This window comes from Indicator indicator, chromosome 11 (assembly GCF_027791375.1).
Source record: "Indicator indicator isolate 239-I01 chromosome 11, UM_Iind_1.1, whole genome shotgun sequence".
NCBI classification, from domain to species: Eukaryota; Metazoa; Chordata; class Aves; order Piciformes; family Indicatoridae; genus Indicator; species Indicator indicator.
In genome coordinates this window covers 10604927-10628658 of record NC_072020.1, presented here as the reverse complement: position 1 = coordinate 10628658, position 23732 = coordinate 10604927, and the positions used below count along the sequence as shown (strand labels likewise).

The following is a 23732-nucleotide window of genomic DNA, read 5'->3' as shown; positions in this document are numbered from 1 at the left end:
CTGGCTTTAGCAAGTTTTACAAAATTTGTATTAAAAATTATGTGAGAGAAGATGCAGATCAGAATCATGTGTCACCTGATGCCCATGCTTCTGAAGGGCCTCAGAAGAACAACTAAAAGGAAACAAGGTGAAGCTATAAGCAGTGCTAACAGGTACGCAGATGGGAAACCAAGAGCTTCTTCACTAATCCTGGGACATGGTAGAAGACAACAAATTGAACAACAGTAAATTCAAAATTGGGAAAAGCAAGGATTTCCTCCCCTGCCCCCAAGGTCTAATTAAAGGAGGAAAAAAAAATTACCGTGGGAACAGAGAAAGTGTACAACTGATAAACCCCAAATTTTTTCCCTGCTGCAGGGACTTGCAGTCATCAAACACTCCACTTACAAAAGGGACAAATTCTGACAACAGCTGGCTCCTATATCTATGCAGGGCACACAGAGAAAGAGCAGCTGGAAAAAAATGCTGTGGCCAGTAAAGTCCTGATGTGGATAACATAATGGAGCACAGAAAATCAAACCCTAGCCCTCTCCTCTTTATACCTCATCAGGCAGTTGTGTAGGCATACCCAATTTGACCCAGAGGATTTCATGCCCATACACTGCAGGATTCTTGTAGCTTCCATGGTCGTGGGTGTTGGACTAGCTGGATGCTAGAGAGGATTCATCCTGGCAGCATTCCTGTTCCATTTTTTCCTGACTGAAAAGTGTGTTTTTAAAAAATCAAGACTGTATAAGCAATGCTATCCCAAATAATGAACACAACAAATGGCTAGAAGATAACATTCTCATTTTGAATCCACTAACAGACCCCTGGAAGAGACCCAGTGAGACTTAGGTCAATGTTTGCAAGATTGGCAATAATAAATCAAACTGATAAATTCAAGGGGAAAGGGCAGAAATAATTTCTTTTGTAAAGGGACATGAAGGCAAGCATTCTTGCAACTTCTGAACTGACAGACACTGAAAAGGTGTGTTGAGCAGCTTAAACTGCCTCTACTCATTTATCTGATGTTCACCCACAATCAGATTCATGCCCTGTCGGAGCAGGTAACTCCTAAAAGGGAGGAAAGAGGAAGTGCTTCATTCAGAAGTCTACCACCTTTACCTCTGATATGTACTTCAAAGATCTAAATCTTTTCTTCCTTGCTCCTTCAACAAAACAAAAATATCTGCTCCCAGCCCCACTGCATCATGTCAGGAACTGGGCTATTTTTCATTAATCTGACCAAGTGCAGGAGGCAGCATCTAAGAACATACATGACCAAAGCATAGACAATTACACCTGTGCAGTGTGCTGAACCATCACTGATCTTTCCATAATTTACTGAACTCCAGAAGGGAGTAATATGATGTGTAGACTATTAGTATGGCTATTATGTGACCATAACAAGAGACATTCAGAAAGCAAGTGGCTGGGAAATACCAGCCACGTATTGAACCCATTAACAAATAAATGGCTTGTGTAATGATCTTTTCAGTGTTGCTGAAATAAAATCACTCCACTTCCCATCTGTCATGCTTTTTATTTCTTCACTTCAACTCTGTGCTGCACTGCAAGTCTGCTAATTAAGCCACTCAAAATCTACATTTAGAAGTTCAAACAGGATCAGATACCCAGTGAAGTTCAATTTGACTCAAGTGTTTTCTTTGAAACATGTGCAAAGAAACCAGGGCAGCAGGGAGAAGCCCCAGATTGGTGCAACTGCTCTGCAAAGTGAAGAGTAGGCTCTGACCAGTGATACCTAGGGATGGCTTAGCAACTCCACAATTAGCACTGCTTCATTAGAGTCCACGAGAGGGCGAGAAGTAGATGACATTTTAATGGACCTTTTGCAAGTGATAGCATTATCCTACTTCTTGTTCTGTTCTCAGATGTTCCTCTGACTGCACAACCACACGTGCAGGTTAGTGCAGGAGGAAAGAGACTGATGGATGAACTCTTAAATAATCACTTTGAGTAATAATTTAGCAGATGCCAGCTCTTTCTTTTGTCACCTCTCCCCTGTTTAAATCCATTGCATCTATGCCTACAACAGTGCGATATAGAATCATAAAATGTTAGAATTGTTTTGGTTGGAAAAGACCTCTAAGATTATTGAGTCCAACCATCAACCTGAGACCATCATAGCCATTAAACCATGTCCCAGAGTGCCATGTCTACACTTTTCTTGAACATCTCCAAGGTCAGTGACTCCACCACCTCTCTGGATAACCTATTCCAATGCCTGACCACTCTTTTATTTTTATGTGTGAAGCCCAGTGTTTAAGCATGCCTGCACTGGGAACAGGGGACTAAAGACAAGGTCAGGACTTCCTCAACTTCCACTTCAGATCAGTCAGGTTCCACTCTCCAGTGTGATGAACAGGACACATACCTCAACCACACAGCCCTCCTCTGCTGCTCTGCCAGGGATAGGTTTGATATGCAGGACCAGTTCTCTTGTGCTGCAGTGTACCACCCAGATTCACCACAGGATGCAGAAGGGCACTGCCTTTCAGTGCACCAGCAATACGTGTCCAGCTGCTGCTCAACCATGCAGATGGTTTCAAAGCAGCAGGGCCAACATGCTGAGCACACCCTCCTTGGTGACAAGCACCACGTTCAAGAGAAGTGGTTACTCCCTGCCCTGCATCCAAACTTTCACACATTGCTGGCTCTTTTTCCTTCTCTCTTAGATGTAGAGTCCTTGACTATGCCTGTGAAATATGCAGGTCATTTAGTGCTGAAAAAGCACAGAAGAGGACTTTAGGCCTAGTTCTTGTGTTGCAAGCTTTTTCCAATCCGTTCTGATTTTGGCACCAAACAATCTTAGGTGCTTGCATTTAAACTTTCATTATGATCATAGTGTCAGAGAATGCACTGAGCTGGAAGGGACCTCGAAAGGTCATCTAGTCCAACCATTCCTGCTACAAGCAGGAACATCTCCAACTAAATCAGGCTGCTCAGAGCCCCATCAAGTCTGACCTTGAACATCTCCAGGGACAGGGCCTCCACCACCTCTCTAGGCAACCTATTCCAGTGTTCCACCACTCTTACAGTAAGAGCTTCTTCCTAACATCCATGATCAAATAGATGACACCTCTGTCTCTCATACAAATGGATCAAGAAATTACAAAGATGCAAAATTAAATGACATTTAAATGTGCAAACAGCTGTGTGCTGAAGAGCAGAGGCATTCCTCCTGGCTTGGAAGAATAAAAAGAACATAACTATGTTGAGAGTTACGGGCTGCTGCTCAGGAAATCAATGCTGATGTTCACAAAGAAAATTGTTTGTACCTCCCCTGCTCAATTTGTGCTTGTTATATAATAAATTCTGAGTATACTTGCCTCTCATAAGTGGTGTAATGCTATGAATATGTGGTGGTAGGAGTTTGAACCACACTGAGATAAAAAGTCAATAATAAGACATGGAACAGAAATCAAATGGACCATTTGTCACTTTAGCTATTGACATATCTGCAATCTGTCATAATGAACATGCTGCCTGAAGTGACTCTGCTTGCTAGTTCTATACCATGTTGAAAGATGCTGCTAGCTTGGAAGAACATCCTTAAACGTTTCCAGTAATGGCAGTGTGGTTTCAGCATGTACTCTGCACCTTGACTGAAGCAGGACTGTAAGAGCCAGGCCTTGAACACCTCCTGGGAGGGGGGTATCCACAACCACTTTGGGCAACCTATTCCAGAGTCTCACTACCCTTGTACTGAAGAACTTCTTCCTAAGATCCAGTCTAAACCTACTTTCCCTCAGCTTAAAACTATTCCTGTCACCAGACACTCTTATGAAAAGTCCTTCTCCAGCTTTCCTGTAGGCTTGCTTCAGGTATTGAAAGGCAGTTCTAAGGTCCCCCCAGTATCTTCTCTTCTCCAGGCTGAACAACCCCAACTCCCTCAGCCTGTGCTCATAGCAGAGGTGCTCCAGCCTTCAGATCACCCTTGCAGCCCTCCTCTTCTTCTGACTCGCTCCAACAGTTCTATGTTCTTCTTGTGATGGGGACACCAGTGTAAGAGCTTCTTTAAATTCAAAAGCTTATGTTCTCCTGTTCTACCGCTTCATGGTGTTTGCCTACCCCTGTTGCCACACATAAGCACAGAAGGCAGGTAGGATGTGAACAGCATTGCTGCTGTTGTGAAAGAAATACCATGTGAGGTGAAAACCCCAAATGGGCAGACACTTCTGTGCGTACACAGATCACCTTCCTCCCACAGTTTACAGATCAGCTGTTTTTTTCATAATTATTCACCTCTAATGGTTAATCAGTGGAATCCAGTCTCTGTCAGAAATCATTTCTTAGCACATATATTTTCTGTTAGATGCCTTTCTACAAGGGAAAAGGACTGTACTCTGGCAGAGAGCACTCTCTATCTGACTGCTGGAGTCCATGCCTCCTTCCAGCTGAGTGAGTATTTCCAGTCATTTCACCTGCTCATTTTGCCTTGGCTTTTTCACTCCTGAATGACTCCGTCTCCTTTGCAGGCAATCAAAACAGGAGATGTATAACACAGGTAGGTTGAATATAGGACACACTATGATGCTACTTCTTACCTTGCATTCAAAGGCAGCTGCATGGCGGGGGACCTCTGGCAACTTCTCATCTCAAGAGGAGGAGAAGGGATTCTCTTGCTCAGTCCTGACAAATACCCACTCACCTGAGCACACTCACAGCCTCCAGAAAAATGATGCTTCCCTCCCTGGAGATGCTGAGCACTCGGAGGTACACCACTTACACTTGTTAAAGATGTAGCTGGCTTGCATTCTCTGCTGTGATTAATTGCAGCAGTCTGACAGTGCGTTTGTCATAAACATTTTTCTAACCCCAATTGCTGAACAGTGCAGAAGACACTGGAAGTTTCTGCTTCCTCTTTATCCTCCGTTTCTTAGGTGTAATTATTCTTACACTCTCAAAAGCAGACTGCTGGGTTTATTACATAACGATGACCCAGAAACACAAGACAGTTTTAAAACTCACCTATCACAGAATAAGGCATGAAGTGAAACAGAAAATACAGCTGTGAAGCTTAATTCCAGCCTTTGGAAAGAAAGAGAAACAGCTGCCTGCATGTGCACTCAGAATGCTGGCTTGCAGCACATAGATGGAAATGGGGCAGGATGCTTCGTTGTCAAGCCCTCCCCAGCAGCCCAGGCTCTGACGTGACAGCACGTAATGCAAACGTTTACAGCAGGAAGTCCTCAGGAATGATCCGTCACCACCAAATGGCAGCAGCTTATCAAGCACTAATTCCTGCTGTGGGAATCCCAGCTGAGGCAGCATTTCCACACAAACACAGCCCAGAGAAGGTCCCTTTCCATAATTAGCTCCAATTTACATCGCTTCTCCCACGACGCTAAGTGTATTTGATATGTGCCATCGTGATCTATGAGGCAGAGACTGCAGCGTGAAAGCTCCAGAGGTTCGATCAGCCCTGGTTCTTTGCATCTAATACACAGCCACTGAATGCCCTCAATTTAGGGAAGACATTTGTCCTGAGGCTAAAACATTGATTCTCCACTTACTGTCTTTTAATTGTGATGCGTTCAGTTTATCTTTTTAGGCTATAAACTCTCAGGGGAAAAGGCTCTTCTTTTTCTGCATGCTGTTCTCATGTCAGCTTTGCTTTACTGCAAAAAAGCCACATTCAGGTTAAATAATTTTCACACCAGCAAGAAAACACTTTCCTTTTGCTAGAATTGCTGTAACTCAGATTGTTTTTCTGCAATGTCTGATATAAAGATGAATTAGAGGTAACAACATCATTAATAAATGAAGAGTGACAAATAGAGGAATGTTCCAGATGTTGCAAAAAATATTCTTTTCTACAAAGAAAACTGTTTACTCATTCATATTGTGGTGATGCTTATCACAGAATTGCTTCAGTCAGAAGAGACCTCTAAGTTCAAAAAGTCCAACCTTCAACCTAAGATCACCATGGCCATTAAACCATGTTCCAAAGTGCCATGTCCACATGTTTCTTGAACACCTCCAAGAGATGACTCCACCACCACCCTGGGCAGCGTGTTCCAATGCCTGACCAATCTAGCAGGAAAGAAATTCTTTGTAATCTCCAACCTAAACCTGCCCTGGCACAATTTCAGGCCATTTCCTCTCATTCTATCAGCTGATACTAGGGAGAAGAGACCCACCCTCACCTCACTCCAACCTCCTTTTAGGGAGTTGTAGAGAGTGAGAAGGTCTCCCCGCAGCCTTCTTCTCTAGACTCATTAGCTGGTGACTGAAGGACAGATGGACCCCAATGGCTGCTTCCGTGGATGGTGTCCAGCTCCAGCATAGCTGCACTGTTGTTGATGACTCCAAGCTGGCAGCAGGTGGGATGTCACTGCAGGGGCACTGGCCATAGGCTCAGCTTTCCCTCACCAATTTTGATTCCTCTGATGGCTACAAACTGTGCCAAAGGTGGGCATGGCACCGCTGGAGCAGGGATTTTGGTATTAGCAAGGGAAAGAGGGCCTCTCCTGAAGTGAAATGAGAAGAGGAGAGGGAGAGAAAGATGATACCAAGGTACCAAAGCTATTTTAAACGCCAGGAGGAGACAGAGGTCCCCAATACAAACCCATGGGACAGCAAAATGGGAGGGGAAGAGCCGATTAGGAAGCTTATGCAACACTGCTTTCAAGATGTCACCAGCCCAGATAAAAAAGCTACCCAGGATGTTCCATTTCTTCTGGAACTGCAGGTGCTGTGTTTTGCTGCTATTACCCCCAGGCCTATTTGCTGCCCCAAATTCACATTTATGCCCCTGCCACGTATGAATTGGCCAAAGTGCAGAGCCCTTCGTTCCCAGACATTCAAGCTTGATGACTGCCAGGTGATACAATGTGACAGGACTTTTCACCCTCAAATGAACTGCAGGGCGTCTTCATCAGCGGGCGAGGCAGCCCCGATAACTGGGTTACAGAATAAGGAGAGAGACTCAAATGGAGCAGAACATTCACCATACAAGAAATGGGAGGTGCTACTCAGCCTAAAGCACCAAAGACATCCAACTAACACAGCAACTTTTTCCCCCATTGGAAGCAGGATTCCTTTTAATTATTGGTTAAAGATGGTCTCAGCAGCACATCAACAAGAACGCTTCCAGCTCCCAGCATGACTTCTTCCAGCTTCTTTTCCCTTTTCAATTGCAGTGAACCACAGCAGCAGAGACAATAAAGTGTGTGGGGGGGTGGTGTTGTTCTTGTTTGTGGTGTTAGAATGCAAGTGGTGATGGGTGTTTGCAGGTCCCATTGACAGACATGCACTGAGCTAATCCCCCAGCTGTTGCCCCCGCTGCGGGAGTTGCCACACACCCAGAGGCTCAGGCAGAACCTGCTTGGGTGGCTCTGGCATCAGCTGTAGATGAGTCTGTGCTAGCAGTGAAAACACAGTCCCCAGAAGGTCACCTGTTCTCAAATGCTGTCTCTCAAAGGACATCTGCTCTGCATCTTTTTCCCAAGCTGTGCCAAACCAAAAAGGTTTCCTTGTGTCAAATATACAAAGCCTCATTCCCTCTGACCCTCTGGAAAAAAAACCCATTGGTTCAAGGCAACCAGCTTTTCTGAAACCTTCAGTCCCTCCACCCACATCTGCAAAGCTGTTATTTCTAACATTGCTAACACTCCTGACTGCAAAAGAGGGTAAATTTCCAAGCACAGACTGCATGATTCCCTCCTCTAGCAGAAAGGTTGTGCAACAATCTGCCCCAGGATCTGCTGAAGGGTTCCTTTGAGCAGAGCCCCCCTCTGCACTCAAGCCACAGCAGTTGGAGGACCATGGCTTTTGCTGGTACTGTGAGAAATGCTATACCTGGGAGCCTGAGGCATTGCTCCAACTCACTGGAGCAATGAAATCAGCTGAGGAATTTGATGCATCCAATTCAGTCACAGAGGGCCCTCTGTGTCAAGTCTCACTAGGGTAAGAGGTCTCAGGGACCTAAGATGAGCTACAGGCATGGTGCTGGATTGTCACAGCCCTTAAGTGACCATACAGAGGAATGGGGGAAAATAAAATACACTACTGCTTCCCTGCTCAATTATGCTCAGATTATGATTCAAGACACTGGAATAAAAGAGGTGTGGCTGCCCACCCAGAACACTCCTCCGTGGAGAAGGGATCGGGAAGAGATCTGGCAATGTGGACAAGGAAAGCTGAGCATTTACTCTGCCTGCTGATGGAGAAGAATAGCAAAGTACCAACTAGAATACCTGCTGCTTCTTTTCTGATCATCATTCCAAACCATTACATTCCCCACCATCACCCCTGCAAAAAACAAAACAAAACCAAACGAAAAAAAACCCCACAGGAATTTAAAGGAGTTTAACCATCAGTGAAAATAGTGAAACCACAGCCAAAAAGTGAGGGCCTCTGTGTGTTTCTAAGGATAACATCTGTCCTTTGCATGGCATTACTCCTGTCCCAGCAGCAGCCAATGCAGAGGCACACAAGAACCAAGGAAAGGCTGGAGCTGCCCTTCCCCATCTGTGCAGTGAGAGCAGTGAACGGTGCCAATGGCACAAGGTGCAGTGAAACATTCAGATACTTCAGTAGCAAAGGGTGGACAGGTGCTGCAGAGAGCCAGATGGAGAAAGCCAGCTGATGGTCTCAGCTGAGACTGGAGTTTGGAGGTTCTCCCAACTGAAAGTCTTCAGCCCATTTTTTTTCTTCTATTCAACCTCATACAGGAAGGTCCACCCAGGTTCATATTGCATAACCTTTGTTGCCATCCCTTCACTTCTGTTGCCCTCATTTCTTTAGTGTTTGCCTTACAATGCACCAAGTATTTGTTGTCACACAACAAAACAAGGAAGAGGAAACAACAGAGACACTGATGCTGCAGCTACAACTACTGGCTTCTCTGGTCTGCAAAGGAAACTGGCAAAACCACACAGGCTATTTCTATAACCTAGAAAGGCAGGAAAAATTAGAAGGTAAGTGTGAAGGGAATGCGATTTCCAAGGACAATGGTTTGTCCCTCTAACTGAACTCTGTTATCTGGCAGCAATTTTAATCATATTTATATCTTAGTCAAGTACAGTGGACCTGATGTCTACAGAGACCATGAGTATTGCCTCAAGAGGACTTCTAAACAGAAGTCCTGCTGAGCTGAAAGCGAACGGTTGCTTTATTTCCCCTCATATACATATACACACACATAAAGACTCACCTGAAGAAGACATCACATATTGCAAAAGTCCTCAGACATTCCTCTCTTAAAATACATTGCTGATACTTAATAAAGAAAAAGTAACCCTTCCATACTAGGCCTGAAAATTCTGCTTAATTGGTTCGAACTCAGATCTAAGACATGGATGTGGATCCTACGATTCTATGTGAACTATGCAAAAAAATTATTCTAATTTCTCAGCCTACTGTTATTTACTGTCGTGGTTGGTTGGCTCCCCTTTTAGGGAAGACTGGGACTATGTTGATGACATAGACTAAATTCATCATAAAATGAACAGCAAGTCCTGGGTCAACAAGACACCACTGATTACAGGGTAAAAAGAACTTTTCAGCATCCCACACAATGAAGGTATCTAAGGCCATATCATAGTGTTCCTCTGAAGACAGCTGAAGGAAACTCCCCAGGCTCTAAAATTGATGAGAGGCTTCACAGTGAGCATGCCAGAAAGGCACATCAAGACATGAATGCCTTTTATTTCTAAAAGTCATGCCATCAAGTTCCTACCCAGCATCCAGTTTGCAGCTATTGTGTACATCAAAAGAAGGCAAAGAGAAACCTCCCAAAACCTTTACATAGGTCAAGGGTGAAAAAATTAATCCCTCCTGGCCATGGTGCAGACACAGCCAACAGAGCATGGGTGACTTCTGAGCCTTTAAGAAACAGCAACTTGAGACAGCTAAAAAAGCCCTAACAGAACAAAAAAAAACCCACCAAAGTTTAAAAACTTAAACTTTCATCCCATCCACTGAAACCTACATACACCCACAGGCAAGGCAGTTCTAAACAACATCTGAGAGAGTCTTTTTCTCATTTTGGATGGACTAAAACTCCTCCTCAGCTCATGCAGATCTCTGCCAAGAGGAACCTGGCAGGCAGTGAAACACTGTCAGCAAGGGCAGACAAGCTCTGGAGGTCAGCAAGCCTCTCTAAAAGCTTCTAAAAAATATTTCACTCTCAAGGTGATTAAATTTTCCAAAACCAGGGAAGACACACAGCTCTTTAGAACTATTTGCTTGCAACGCTTTGCAAAGCTCCAGCAAATCAAAATCGCTCTCAGTGAATCCTCAGTCTGTCAGGAATGATGTTCAGCCCTTTGATGGACTGGGTCCTGAATGCCCACTTCTTGCCACTGATGGGATCATGTCACAGGGTAGCTGTTCCTGGAACTTAGAGGCACTGCTGTGAGAACACTCACATCCCAATTTGGAAAAAAAGCACCTTAAAACAGGAAAATCTTATTCCTTTTCTGGACAATTATTGTATCTCCTACCCAAGGATCCCAAATACTCTACAAGTATCACCCAAGCACACGCTCTGTTCAGTTTTCATACAAAAGTACACAAAGCAGGCAGGGAAAGCAAGGCACAGCACAGTGAGAGCAGAGAATATACATGGAGGGGAAAAAAAAAGAAATCAAAGGGTAGGCATAACTTACAGGAGCTGCATTGTTCTTCACTGTGACACTCGGAGTTGTGGCTCGTAGTGCCCCGCTCACACCATGGTAGTACTTGAAGCAGATCTTGGTTTCAGCTGAAAAAAGAAAGAAGAAAAAGAGAATTCTGTTAGATTAAAACTGCCAAGGAGAAGCTGCACATCAGTTGTAGCTTGTAGCTCACAGGCACAAGGCTGACAAGCAGTTGAACCGTGGATGGTTTGTGCCAGGCTGGTTGCAATGACAGGATGCTTCCTGCCTCCAATCTTCACCTTGGCCAGAGTGAAGTACAGAGTTTGTTTCCTATGACTAAAAAAAAGTGGAACCCCCAACCCAAGCTACAGGTACAGCAGACAGACCATAGAGTACCTGACTGGCATCCTTCAGCTACATTCACAGATTTGCAGATTGCATGGGGTTGGAAAGTAACCTCAAAGGTCATCTTATTCAAGCCCCCTGTGGTGAGCAAGGACACCTCCAACGAGATCAGGCTGCCCAGGGCCACATCAGGTCTGATCTTGAATACCTTCAGGGACAGGGCCTCTACCACATCCCCAGGCAACCTGTATCAGTGTTTCACCAGTCTTAACGTACCAATTGCATTGCTCTTTTAACACCAGCAACAAAATAAGCTAAATCAGTGCCGTTCTAGCAAAAGATTATGTAATGCTGGGAGCTGAGACCTTGGCCACAGATTACAGTGCTGCAATCTACTGTTTTGCACTCCAAAGAACAACCATGTGGTGTCCCAGGCAGAAGGAGAACCTGTTTAGCCTGGAGGAGACTGAGGAGGGATCTCATTAATGCTGATCAATACTTAAAGGGCAAGTGTCAGGAAAATAGAGCCAGACTCTTCTCAGGTATCCAGCAACAGGACGAGAGACAATGGACACAAACTGGAACACAGGAGGTACCACATAAACATAAGGGAAAAAAAATTCACTTTGAGGGTGTCTAGCACTGGATCAAGCTGCCCAGAAAGGTTGTGGAGTTTCACTCTCCGGAGGCATTCAAAACCGGACACGTTCCTGTGTGATTTACTCCAGGTGATCCTGCTCTAGCAGGGGAGTTGATCAGAGATCCCTTCCAACCCCTGCCATTCTTGGGTTCTGTGAAAAGTGGTGGAGGCTTCAAAAATGTAGCTTTGAACTGCTTACATCTAGTTACACAAGGAAAAATAAATCCTGGTTTGTTTTTTTGAAACACAACAGTTTTAGGAGTTTAAAGCCCTGCACAGCTTTCAAATGTGCTTGGGAAACGAAAACCAAAGAGATTAAATTTCCAAGTAACTCAAGTTCTTCTCATTTCCAGGTGGCTGCTCGGCTCTCCTCCCTGAGGAGGTACCAGGGCCATGCGCTCCATCGATGAGAAGCACAGTGCCAGCACAGTTCATCTGCTGCCATATTTTTCATTCCCACAGCTCATTCTTCACCAGGCAAGCAGGTGCAGATTTCTGCTCACACAGTGGAAACACAACACGCCTCTCCCACCCTATGCACAGACATGGATGTGTGCCCCTTTCACTGCACAGCACTCCACAAGAAGTGGAACAGTCTACAGGCTCCTTCAGCACCTTCACAAGGGGCTTTGTTGCCCATGCTGGGGTTTAATTTGCAGCTATGCCCTAAATAAACTTCTGCAAATTGAAGAGAATTACTGGAGGTTTCGGTGCAGCTGAGCAAGCAGCACTGCTGTTGCACCTGGGAGCAGCAGTTGTTTTCTTTTGGCAGCAAAAACAAGCTGGATGAGCTTGTGGGACTGAAAAACTGCAAGTCCAGACTGACTTTTCACATTGTAATTTTCACAACAGGACTTTTTACAGCTCAGCAGCTAACTTACTGGCTCACTGAGAAGACAGCAAAAGCTGAGGATATCACAATAGCTAAAACATGCAGTTCTCACTAATTATTCAAATCTTAATTTTCCTCTCCCTTGGAGATCTTTAGCTACAGTTTGAATGGAACATTGAGAACTAGAATAAAGAGAAGCTTTTTTGTTTTATTTTTATTAATTCATGTAGTTAATGAAATGTAATGTAATGTTCAGGTACTAGCCTGTGGGACAATCTCCACATCTCACAGTGGGAAATCTCACCACAGGTTGACAAGTATGTGGTAACTGGCTTCCTACATTGGGAAACTATGGTTGAAAATAATCTATTTAATGAAACTAAAAGTATTAGAGAGAACAGGAGGAAAGAATATATCCTCATGAAAATATTCTGGGTATTAGCACTGTTTTCAAGGACAAGGGGTTACTAAGATTGAATATGTATTTGGAAAGAAGCAGGTGGAAGATTCCTTTCAGCTTCACACAGCTATTATTTCTAGTTCTTCAGCCTGGAGAAAAGAAAGTTCCAGGGAGATCGTTATAGTTGTCTTCCAGTACCTTAGGGGACCTACAAGAAATCTGGGGAAGGATTTTTTACATGGGCTTGTTCTGATAGGACAAGAGGGAACAGATTTAAGCTTGAGGAGGATAGATTTAGACTGAATATTAGGAAGAAATTCTTTACAGTGAGGGTGGTCAGACACTGGAACAGGTTGCCCAAGGAGGCTGTGGATGCCACCTCCCTGGAGGTGTTCAAGGCCAGGCTGGATGAGGGCTTGAGCAAGCTGATCTAGTGGAAAGTGATCCTGCCCATGCCAGGGGTATTGGAACCAGATGATCTTTAAGGTCCCTTCCGACACAAACCATTCTATGATTCCAATTTAACTTTCAAACTGCCCTCACAGAGCTGCAAACTGGCAAGAAGGCAGCCTAAGGAGATGCAAATGTCACACTCAGTTCAAAACAGTGGCAGAGGTGGTGCCGTTCATCAGGCAGCATTTGAGGTGGTGATTAAAGAACATCCAAAAGTTTCATACAGAGAGCAGATCTGACAGCAAAAAGTCTTATAGAGGCTTCACAGCTTGAAAAATTGCTCTAGAAACATCAGGGGAAGAACATGTTTGTTATTCTTGATTCCCCCTCCCTCCCTTTGTCACTGATCTTTCTCAGATCAAAAATATTAAGAAAATGGCTGTATATTTATAAATACATATACACATGCAAACTTTAACAAATTTAAAGCTTGCAAAATTACACTGGTATCTTTATGTGCAAAAAAAAGCCACTTAGACCCTAACTGGAGTTGTTTATTTTTTTTGCCTGAGAGTCATTCTTTCTAAATAATATTGTTGGTGCCATGTTTGCCACTTAAACAGAGTCCTAACATTTTAATTTTCTGAAGACTGGTTTTGTATTTCTGAATCACCTTTGAGACAGTTCCAAAACAGATGCAGAAATTTGCTGGCTTAGTACCACTGCCTCTGCAGATGAGCAGAAAGCCATTAAGCACAGGCAAGGCAGCAGTATAAATTAACTTGAATGTTATCCAGCTGGCATTTGGATGTAAAACGTAGTTGCAAGGGGTGTTTGCCTTGTATTCTTGTAGATTAACTTGTTGTGGAATAAAGGAGAGCACTGAACTCTGTCCTGCTGCCCTTGCTCCATGGCACAGTGCACAAGTCAGGAGCAGGTGTTGTCCAGTTAATCTCCAGTTATAAATAAATACATGTTATTTTCTTCCCATTAATTAAAAGTAGGAGCTCACCAGATCAAGTAATGAAGTTATGATGTTAAAGTGAGGGAGTAATGAGGTTAATTTCTCCTTTCAATTAGCATAAATGGCAGTTAAACTGGTAAATCTTCCAGGGGATGAGATGTTCAAAGATGCTCAGAAATAGTCATGCTCATGACAATTACCAAACTACCTGGCTACTTTCACAGACCACGAACAAAAAAAGCACGGTGTTCCCTTTGCATTAGGCATGGTATCTCCACTATACCATGGCTGTGTTAAAGCCTTCCTTCCACTGCACTGATATCAATGAAACAGTTCCCAGTTGTATGCTCAAACCCACTGCTGTAACCATCACAGGTGCAGAAAATACAGCTCCCTGAAAGCAAGGTCCCCAAGGCAGGGTAGGGAGAGTCAGGACACAGGAGAGGACATTCTGTTTTGCTCCTTGCACCACAGTCCACCAACGTCTCTATGAGTCACACAGGAGGGATGTTCACAGGAACAGAGAGGAGCTGGGATGTAGCCCATCCCCAGGCACTACAGAGGCTACTCCTTGTCCAGAGGAAAACCAAGAAGTTCAAGTTTTGCCTGAGAACAATCCTGCTATGGAGCGCCATCCTTCTCACAAGAGAAAAAAATCCAGTCAGCAAAAAACTTCTTTATCAAAGCTCTGAGTTATCTCAATTATCAAACCAGATTTGCAGATTAACTGGATAATTAATTTACCAGCTGAATATTACTCTTCTGAGCAATATTCTATGCTGCCTCCACAATCACCCACCCTTTAAAAACACCCTACACCTCCTTACTAAATGGAAATAAGAGGAGGTCAGACTTGATGTGACCCTGGGCAGTCTGATCTAGTTGGAGGTGTCCCTGCTCACTGCAGTGGGGTTGGACAAGGTGACCTTTGAGGATCCTAACCAATCTGATGCAGTCTGTGAATCTGTGAGATGAAATCTATCAGAGTCTGCTGAGGAACTGTGGCTGGAGATATTGAAGGCTGAAAGCTCTAAGACATCTAAGAAGTATCCTAATTTTCATCATTCCCCATTCTTCTTTCCTGTTGGTGTTATTACTCCTGTTGGTTTATTTGATACCCTTTCCATTAAAAACAGTGCCATTCCTCCTCATCTTCCTCATTCCTTCAGTTGCTGAAACTGCCCTAAATCTCTTCTCAAAAGTTCACTCACTCTTAAAATCCTCTGCTCCTCACTTACTAAGGCCAGTCTGGTCTCAGAGGCTTAGCTTGTACTAAAAGGTGGATTTATTCTCTTAAATATATAAAGCAGCACTGCCAAGAATAGGCAGTTTTCCTTGTTAAAATGACAAAAAATCCCAACTATCCTAATGAGTATTCCAAACAAAGACTAAATTATATTCCTTGGGGGAGGCAGGAGGCATCAGTTGGTGTTTTATAGGAGTGATAAACCTGAGGCAGTTCCACAATCTGGTTGGGATTTACAGCAATGATACTTTTTGTTTCAATTAAATGGCTGAGGTGACTAGGCATTAGCTAAGCATTTCTCATCACTGAACAACCTTCCAGGAAAGCAATGCCAGTGTTAAAAACTGAGTCATTTCTGATCAATTCAGTCTATTACTAAAAGAGCTGTTGTTGCTCTTTTGGGCAAACACTGTGCATAACATGAGAGGTGTCAAAAACCAGTAACGAAAAGGTAGTTTCTTTGGTAAGTGGGTGGGCACCAAATGAACTAATCCAAGCATGAAACAATTAAGTGATGAGTCATGAAGTTTTCCCTAGAGAGGACCCAGAAGTGTAATCAACAACATATGATACTGGGCTACAATCAGATTACTACAGGACTACCTTGAATTCAACCAGTCACAGTGATCTCTGGAAGTGGAGACAGAAGAAGGTGTCAAAGTGGAGGTAGGGGATCAATGGAGGGGATGACTTAATACAGTGGGGAAACTGGGACAGGCCTATGAAAAGAAAAAAAAAAGGACAAGGAATTGTAAGGGGAAACCAATACAAAAGGAGATTAAAGGCAGTTTATATGAGGTGTTGCAGTACTGGAATTGAGTAAGCAACAGCACCAATGTCAAAGCTGAGGGAAGGAGAGGAGTGAGATTAGAAGAGCAGGACAGGAGAGAACGTCTCAAGCTGCCTAAATGAGAAAAAAGCAAGGAAAAAGAAACAAGGAAAGGAGGGAGAGAGTATGAAAGTCAAAGAAGAAAGAGAAAAGTTTCCTCTCACTGAGAGCTTCATGAAGCACATATATGAACTTTATCAGCATCTACCTGTGAAACCTGGTGCAGAGGCATAAATCCTGCCCAGCTCCCATGCCTGACCACCCTTCTCCACCCGCTGCTGCCTCCAGCAGCCATCTCCTGCTTCTGAAGACCCCTGGAAACATAGAGAGCAGGTAAACTGTGCAACCCATAGAGTCCAAACCCAGTGTCCCTGCATCAGCATGAGCCTTTCACTAGGCATCAACAGTTTTTAGACAGAGATAAGTAGTTTCTCCTGCCCTGTCAGCAAAGAATCAAGACATAAAACAGATATGGCAAATCTAATTTGTGCTTCCAGCATCAATACACAGTATTGTTTATTTCAGTCATGCATGCCTGTTGTAGCTCCATGCAAACAGCAGCTCTGATTTCTGAGCTCTGCCAGAAAAACTGTTCCAGAAACTGCCTGGCCAAGATGCTATGGTGACACTACAGCCACCAACCTGGTCTGCTCCTCAGCCACCTCTGGACTCTGTATTTTCTCAAGCTGTACACAGCATCTTCTCACAGTATTTGCTTATTATCACAACTGCTTACAGTTTTCCTCAAGGCGCCTCAGCTTTTAGATAACTAACAGTTTAAAACCAAGCAAACAAGGCCTAAACAGATGTGTTTGTTTAATCCCAGTTGTGGAATTGCTTCCAATTTTCTGGTGACTTTCTTGCTGCCCTGCTCTAAAACATGCATAAATATGTGAACAGACTGTTAAAGAACTTCTTTTGAGAAACCATGAGATACAAGGTTTTACAATCTCAGATTATTATAACGCTTCCAGGTAGGAAAGAAAAATGCACCTGGAGACAGAATTAATGCTCACCAGTACTTATTAAAAACACCAGACATAAACCTTTGCAAGGAAACTGTAACAGCTCAAAGCCAACACCCAGAAATCTTCTAATCAGGATTAAATTCAAGAAGAAAATCCAAACTTGTCAAGATACAGAAACGCACAGTTAGAATGTTCAAATAACATTATTTATTGTTGTGGAATTAAGGTATTTCAGGGTTTGTAGTTGTATCTGATACTGAAGAACAGATTACATGACCACAGTCATTTTGTTTCAGATTCTGGTTCTGTATCAGGAATAGTGTGACCAGCAGAAATAGGGAAGAGATCATGTCTTTGTGTTCAGCACTGTTGAGGTCACACCTCAAATACTGGGTTCAGTTCCCAGCCACTCACTACAGGAAAGACATTGAAGGGCTAAAGTGAGTCCCGAGAAGGGCAATGAAGCTGGTGAAGGGTCTGGAGAACAGGTCTGAGGAAACTGAGAACCTGAAAGGAGGTGGGGGTCAGTCTCTTCTCCCAAGTATCAGGTGACAGAACAAGAGGAAAAGGCATGCAAGTGGTCAGGCATTCCAACAGGCTGCCCAGGGAGGTGGTAGAGCCACCATCTCTGGAAGTGTTCAAGAATCATGTAGACATGGCACTTGGGGACATGGTTTAATGGCCATGGTGGTGTTAGGTCAATGGTTGGAGCTGATCTTAGAGGTCCTTTCCAAACAAAACAATTCTGGATTCTATGATATGCAGACGGTGTGTTTTCAGACTGCTATTGCTTCACAAGGGCTGCACATTCAGGGCTGGACTTACTTCCTTTAGAAGAGGAGAGCTGATGATTATAATGTATTATATCATTGATTCTTTGTTCTGTTGTTGGTTTTGATCTGTGGATACTCTCGGATGTTGATTTTCTTTTTTATTTCCTTTGTTTGATAATTAGATTCAGCAGCTAGCTGCCTCCAACCACCACAAGAGTAGTACAGCAAATTAGTACACTCATCACGAACATGGAACAAATCCTTATAGTCAGTGGGTCCCTCTCCTTTCCTACCCTCCCCTACCCTAGCTTCACTTGTCTGAACCCTAAGTTTTGTAGGCTCCATGCCACCTTGATTTTGGGTCTAGTTTTGTATAATCCACATCTATTACAGAATCACAGGATGCCAGGTTGGAAGGAACCCCAAAAGTCCTCTGGTCCAACCTTTCTAGGTGATAGTGTAGTTGAAATGAGATGGCCCAGCACCCTGTCAAGATGAGTCATAAAATTGTCCAGAGTAGGGGAATCCACTGCTTCCCTTGGGAGATGACTCCAACATCTGGCAGTTCTCCTGGGAAAACATTTTATTTGGAGCCCAATGGGAATCTCCCCAGCAGTACCTTGGTACTTATCACCCCCTGTCTTTTCTGTGGGAGTCCTTACAAAAAGGGAATCTCCATCTGCCTGGTAGCCACCTGTTACGTACTGGTCCATGGTAATAAGGACTCCCCTAAGCCTTCTCTTCTCAAGGCTGAAGAAAGCCAGTTCTCTCAGCCATTACCACACTGTTCACATGAAATGACACACATCTGCTTACCTATGACTGCCCTGGGATTAACTATCATTATTCAGAATTTTTTCCAAGCATAGATTCCTGAAAACAAGGCATATAAAAACCACACCAATTTTTGCCTTATGATAATAAAGGTGTCCAGGAGTTCCTGTTACAGGAGAGACACAAAGTGGCTCTGTCAGATGCCATTCAGGAAGAACATAGAGATCTAATTCCAACTGGCTGTTGCTTATGTGCTATCCTCATAAAAACTGTCCTATTGGCAAGACTCATTACTAAAGAATGTGAGCAGCTGGAATGGATGTGTGCTTATACATTCATTTCCAGCACTTGTCTGTATTTCTCCAGACAGGCAAGACAATCTAGCACTGCTGATTACTAAAGTTGCTTGACGTTTTTCATTATAAACCTTGTTTTCAGTTGCTTATACATTTTCAAAGATACATACATTTGTAGTGACATTTGCATGCTGCATGTCCGCCTCAGATCTACAGAGATACACAGAAAGAAAATTTCCTCCAGAACAGGGAAGCTGTGAGGGTAAGGGAAAAACCTTTTCAAGATTTCTGAAGACCTTTTATCCCCCTCCATGTTAATATTGAGAAATTACTACACTAAGCTTATAAATTTTGCTCTTCCTGTAAAAGGACATGAAAATTCAGCTAACTTATAGACCTCTCCAAAAAACTGTTTGATATGCTCATTTGAGACATCTTTGATGATCTTGGATTTTACCATCTACGTGCCCAGGAAATCCTATCTATGCTGAGCATGTTGCAGACTGGTCCTAAGAAAAGACTTTTTTTCTGCAATAGAGATCTAAGCCCTTCCTGGCCGTGCCACATCTGGGTGCCTCTCCTGGGAGCCTGAGGACTGTATCCCTGAGATCTCTCCACACTGCCAAGTAGCATGGAAAAGAAGAATATGAATCCACTGCCAATTCGCCCCTGTTGAAGGAAGGTATGAAGGCAGCTGGAGGGATTAAGGAACACAGGGATGGAGAAACAGAAGCCAGGACAAAACCAGGTATAATGGTGAAGAAATAAAACTCCTGTGAATTGTGGTGGTCATAGACTTGAGTAAAGAAGAATTGGGGGAGAGCAGGGAGCAGAGCACTGTTTCAGTCTTGCTAGGACAGACAAGCACTGCCAGCTGCCTTCATAGTGGGAAGGTAGTCCACATACTGAGGGACTTGCACTGAAGCTCCCAATTAGGCAAACACAGGGAGATGGCAGTGGGGTTTATGGCCAGCCTGCTGGCTCAAATTCTGTCCAGGTGAGCAGGGGTTGGAACACATTAAAACCTACAGCCATCCAGTGGCCCTTGTGAAAGTCCAGAGTCCAGCTGACAGTGAACAAGAGCCTGCACTGGGCATCAAAGTGTCCATTAAGTCTGGCATTTAGGTTGACAGCCAGAATTGAGGCAGAGTAAAGCAAAGCAAAGCTTCTGCAGGAAAGGTCAGTGGAAGGATGCCACTGGCCAGCCAGTAGCTAAGGATGCTAAATATCTTTAATAAAAAGGTGTTTTATTCTGTTCCTAAAGCTAGGAACAGAATCTGCAGTTTGCTCTGGGGCGTATTCTTCAACTCTTACCCACATCTTAAATTTTCATGTATAATATGAGTGATGAAATTGAAATTGGGTTTGCTGAAACATCTCACATCCTTGAAAAAAATAATTTCTCCCTAAAATTACATTCAGAAATGTGAGATGGGAGACAGGGGAGAAGGAAAAGAAAGGACTCAGGCTTACCATTCCTGGCACTGAGTCATCTCTCATGCCACTGAAATCAAGAGAACTGTTTGCTTCATATTCATAAAGCCAGCAGGACCCAGCCTACAAGAGGCAAGAATTTTATTTGCTTACAGTTACACCCAACAGTGCTATCTGCTCTGCGTTTTTGGACTGCTAAAAAGACAGGCTCCAATCTGAGTGAATGATTTGGGGATGGTGGGGAGGAAATGTGGTTGTAACAACTTACCTGTCTTTCATCAGAAGAAGGAAAAGCTGTCTGAGAGGCACATTTTAGTCATTGCAAACAGCAAATTATAAGGGCTGCATTAAAAATGAGAGTTTAATGAAATTCCGAAGCCTACAGGCATGTGATGTTTTTATGTAAATCAGCTTCACGATGAGTTTTTCACCATGAGCAGTAGCAAGTGTGCAATTTATTTGAGAAAAACTTGAAATCATCAAAGCATTTTTAACTGTGTGGTAGTTGAGTCCATAACAACTGGAAACCATGCCTAAAGTTTGCTCTCTGATCCTAAGCACTCATGCACATTGAATGAAAAACACCATTGCAGGCAAAATCAAACACATTTCGTCTATTTATGAGGGAGATCATCCAAAGCATCTTCTGAAATGCCTCAATAACATCAGATTAAGTATTTTAAACAGCACACTTTTGTTTTAAAACTGGTTACAATGGACTCAACAGTTCTTTAGCAAAACTGGACAGTAGAAAACATCTATGCTTGCAGTAGGCTTGCAATGAGCCTTACCTGCTAAGCTGAAAGCCATCTGTTTCACTGCATGAGTGGCTCCTTAGCTACATTACAGCCACTAACAACATTCAGGGAAAGAATCTGAACTGGAGATGGAGTGCCTGGCTGTGTTCTCAGTGACACCAATACGCACTAAATCACAACAGAAACAGAAATTAAATACACAGAGACATCCCAAGGCTTTGTTCTGGGCCTCAGCAGAAGCGCTGTGAAGGTGACTCAGGAATGACAGAGAAAGCTATAAACTCAAAACTATACAATAGCTCAAGGCTCCATGGAAGAGGAGGGACAGGAAGAGCTGGGGACCCCTTTCCTCTCTTTAAGGGGTTCTCCCAGATGAAGCAAGCTCTTTTTGACTCCCTCTGTCACAATATACCCTTTAAGTGTCCAGATACTATGTCTGTCCCACGTTTATTGTCTCCCAGAGCAGGTGCCTGTGAACCATCAGCTCCTTGCTTGTATCAGGGCAATAGCAGTTAAAGGTCTTAATTAAATACATATGACTATTATGCCTTCAGGCATAGCCATGAGCAAGATAACACATGAACTTCAGAAACCAAGTACCTTAATCACATCCCTCTGCATCACAATGTTTTTATTCCCTTTGATCTCAAAACATAGGTGGACCTGGAATTGCTTTGGGTTTATAGGAGCAGAAAATGACATCAGCCTTATGATCAATCATTAGTACTTAGGAAGGTGTAAATCATAACTTTATCTGGAGCCTGCTTTCTGAAGGGAAAGGACAGCATGAAAAAGAACACTTTGCACTCCAAATCCAGCCAAGTACTGAAATTAGGGAGGATTCCTCTTTTCATTTACATTAGTAGCAGTTTAATTTAAGACACTTGCTACAGCACTTCTTGAGCTGCTCTTTAATTATGTGTTTCATAACCATAACTGAATCTCATATCAGAAAGTGAACATTCACTTGAGTCAATCTTTAAGGTTTTTTTTTTTCCCTCCAAGAAGGTTACCTTTGAAGACATTAATGCCAAAACCAGCCGTAGACTCACAGAATGACAGAATGGTTTGGGTTGGAAGAGACCTTAAAGATCATCTAGTTCCAACCCCCCTGCCATGGGCAGGGACACCTTCCGTTAGACCAGGTTGCTCAAGGCTTCATCCAGCCTGTCCCTGAACACCTCCTTGGAGGGGCCACTCAGATGTTACAACTCACTCAACAATTCTTTACAAGTAGAAGTAGCTAAAGAAGTTGTTTTCCTGTTGGCATCCATCATGGACCTTACCACACCCCCAGCTCCCTTTACACATTGCATCCTTTCTCTTGTTACGCCGCACCTCTCCCGGTCCAAAGCCAAATCTATTCACATTTGCAGTGCTAAGCTCCTTTCCATCACCATCACACTTTACAACAACAGCTTTTGTGTTTAGCAGCCAGACTGTGCAATATCAAACTCAGTGTTCACTCTGACTGGGAGCTGTTACAGCCAGGCAGTACAGAAAGAGTCTTGTGATTAAGTCTTAGGGCAATGAGACATGAATATTATCAAGAAAATATTCTTTGCAACAAAGAAGCCAAGAGCTTAACACTATTACTTACAATACCCCTAGAAGGGCTGCTTTTCTTTCTTTAATACATTTATCACACTTGAGAATCAACATGCACACATTCCTTCTATCTACTGCACATCTAAAGGTATTTTTAGCCTAATATTTCCATGACAACGAAGCAAGAAATGGTCAATTTGAGAAGATGGCTGAATGAAAATTTAGAATGCTTGCAGAAACAGCTTTCTACTGCTTAATTGTTTCAGTTACACACTACATGAAGTGCATTATTGTTTATGCTGCAATTTTTAATCATCAAATAAAAAAAAACTATTTTGAGTGATTAAGACACTTATGCACCATATTATCACAAAATCACAGAAGGGTTGGAGTTGGAAGGGATGTTCATGATCATCTAGTTTCAACTTCCCCTGCCAAGGGCAGGGACACCTTCCACTAGACCAGGTTGCTCAAGGCTTCATCCAGCCTGGCCTTGCATGCCTCCAGGGGGCATCCATGACTTCCCTGGACAACCTGTTCCAGTCTCATCACCTTCACTACAAAGACATACAGTAAAGACTGTTCTCTGCTGTCATAGTATGAAGACCCTAATACAAGTAAAAGGAGGCAGCCAAATGTTGCTTTAGATAGAAGAGCTCACAGAGAAAAGAAAGAAGAGATGTGGTGCTCTTAGGCAACTGGTAATATGTTACACGTCCCAAGAATGCAAGGGGAAGTGTGATGATTCAGTCTTTGCTTTCCTGATTCTACCACAGGGCAGGACTATCTGCAGACTATTTTGGAAGAGAATCATAATAATAGTGCAGCAGAGATTGAGATCTCTGGCACACTGTTTCCTGAGGATAAACATTACCATCCTGCAAACATTTTATTTCTTTCCACTCTTCTTTTTCTTTCTCCGTGGAAAGGAAATTAAGAGCAT

At 43.3% G+C, this 23732-nt stretch overlaps 1 protein-coding gene across 2 annotated transcripts in view; it reads right to left on the bottom strand.

Moving 5' to 3' along the window:
- Positions 1–23732, bottom strand: part of HECW1 (HECT, C2 and WW domain containing E3 ubiquitin protein ligase 1) — a 183295-nt gene that overhangs the window by 115188 nt on the left and 44375 nt on the right. For both annotated transcript variants that reach the window (XM_054384743.1, XM_054384744.1), the window contains exon 3: positions 10620–10714. In XM_054384743.1, the coding sequence (XP_054240718.1) occupies positions 10620–10714 (95 nt within the window). The remainder of the gene's footprint in view (positions 1–10619; positions 10715–23732) is intronic.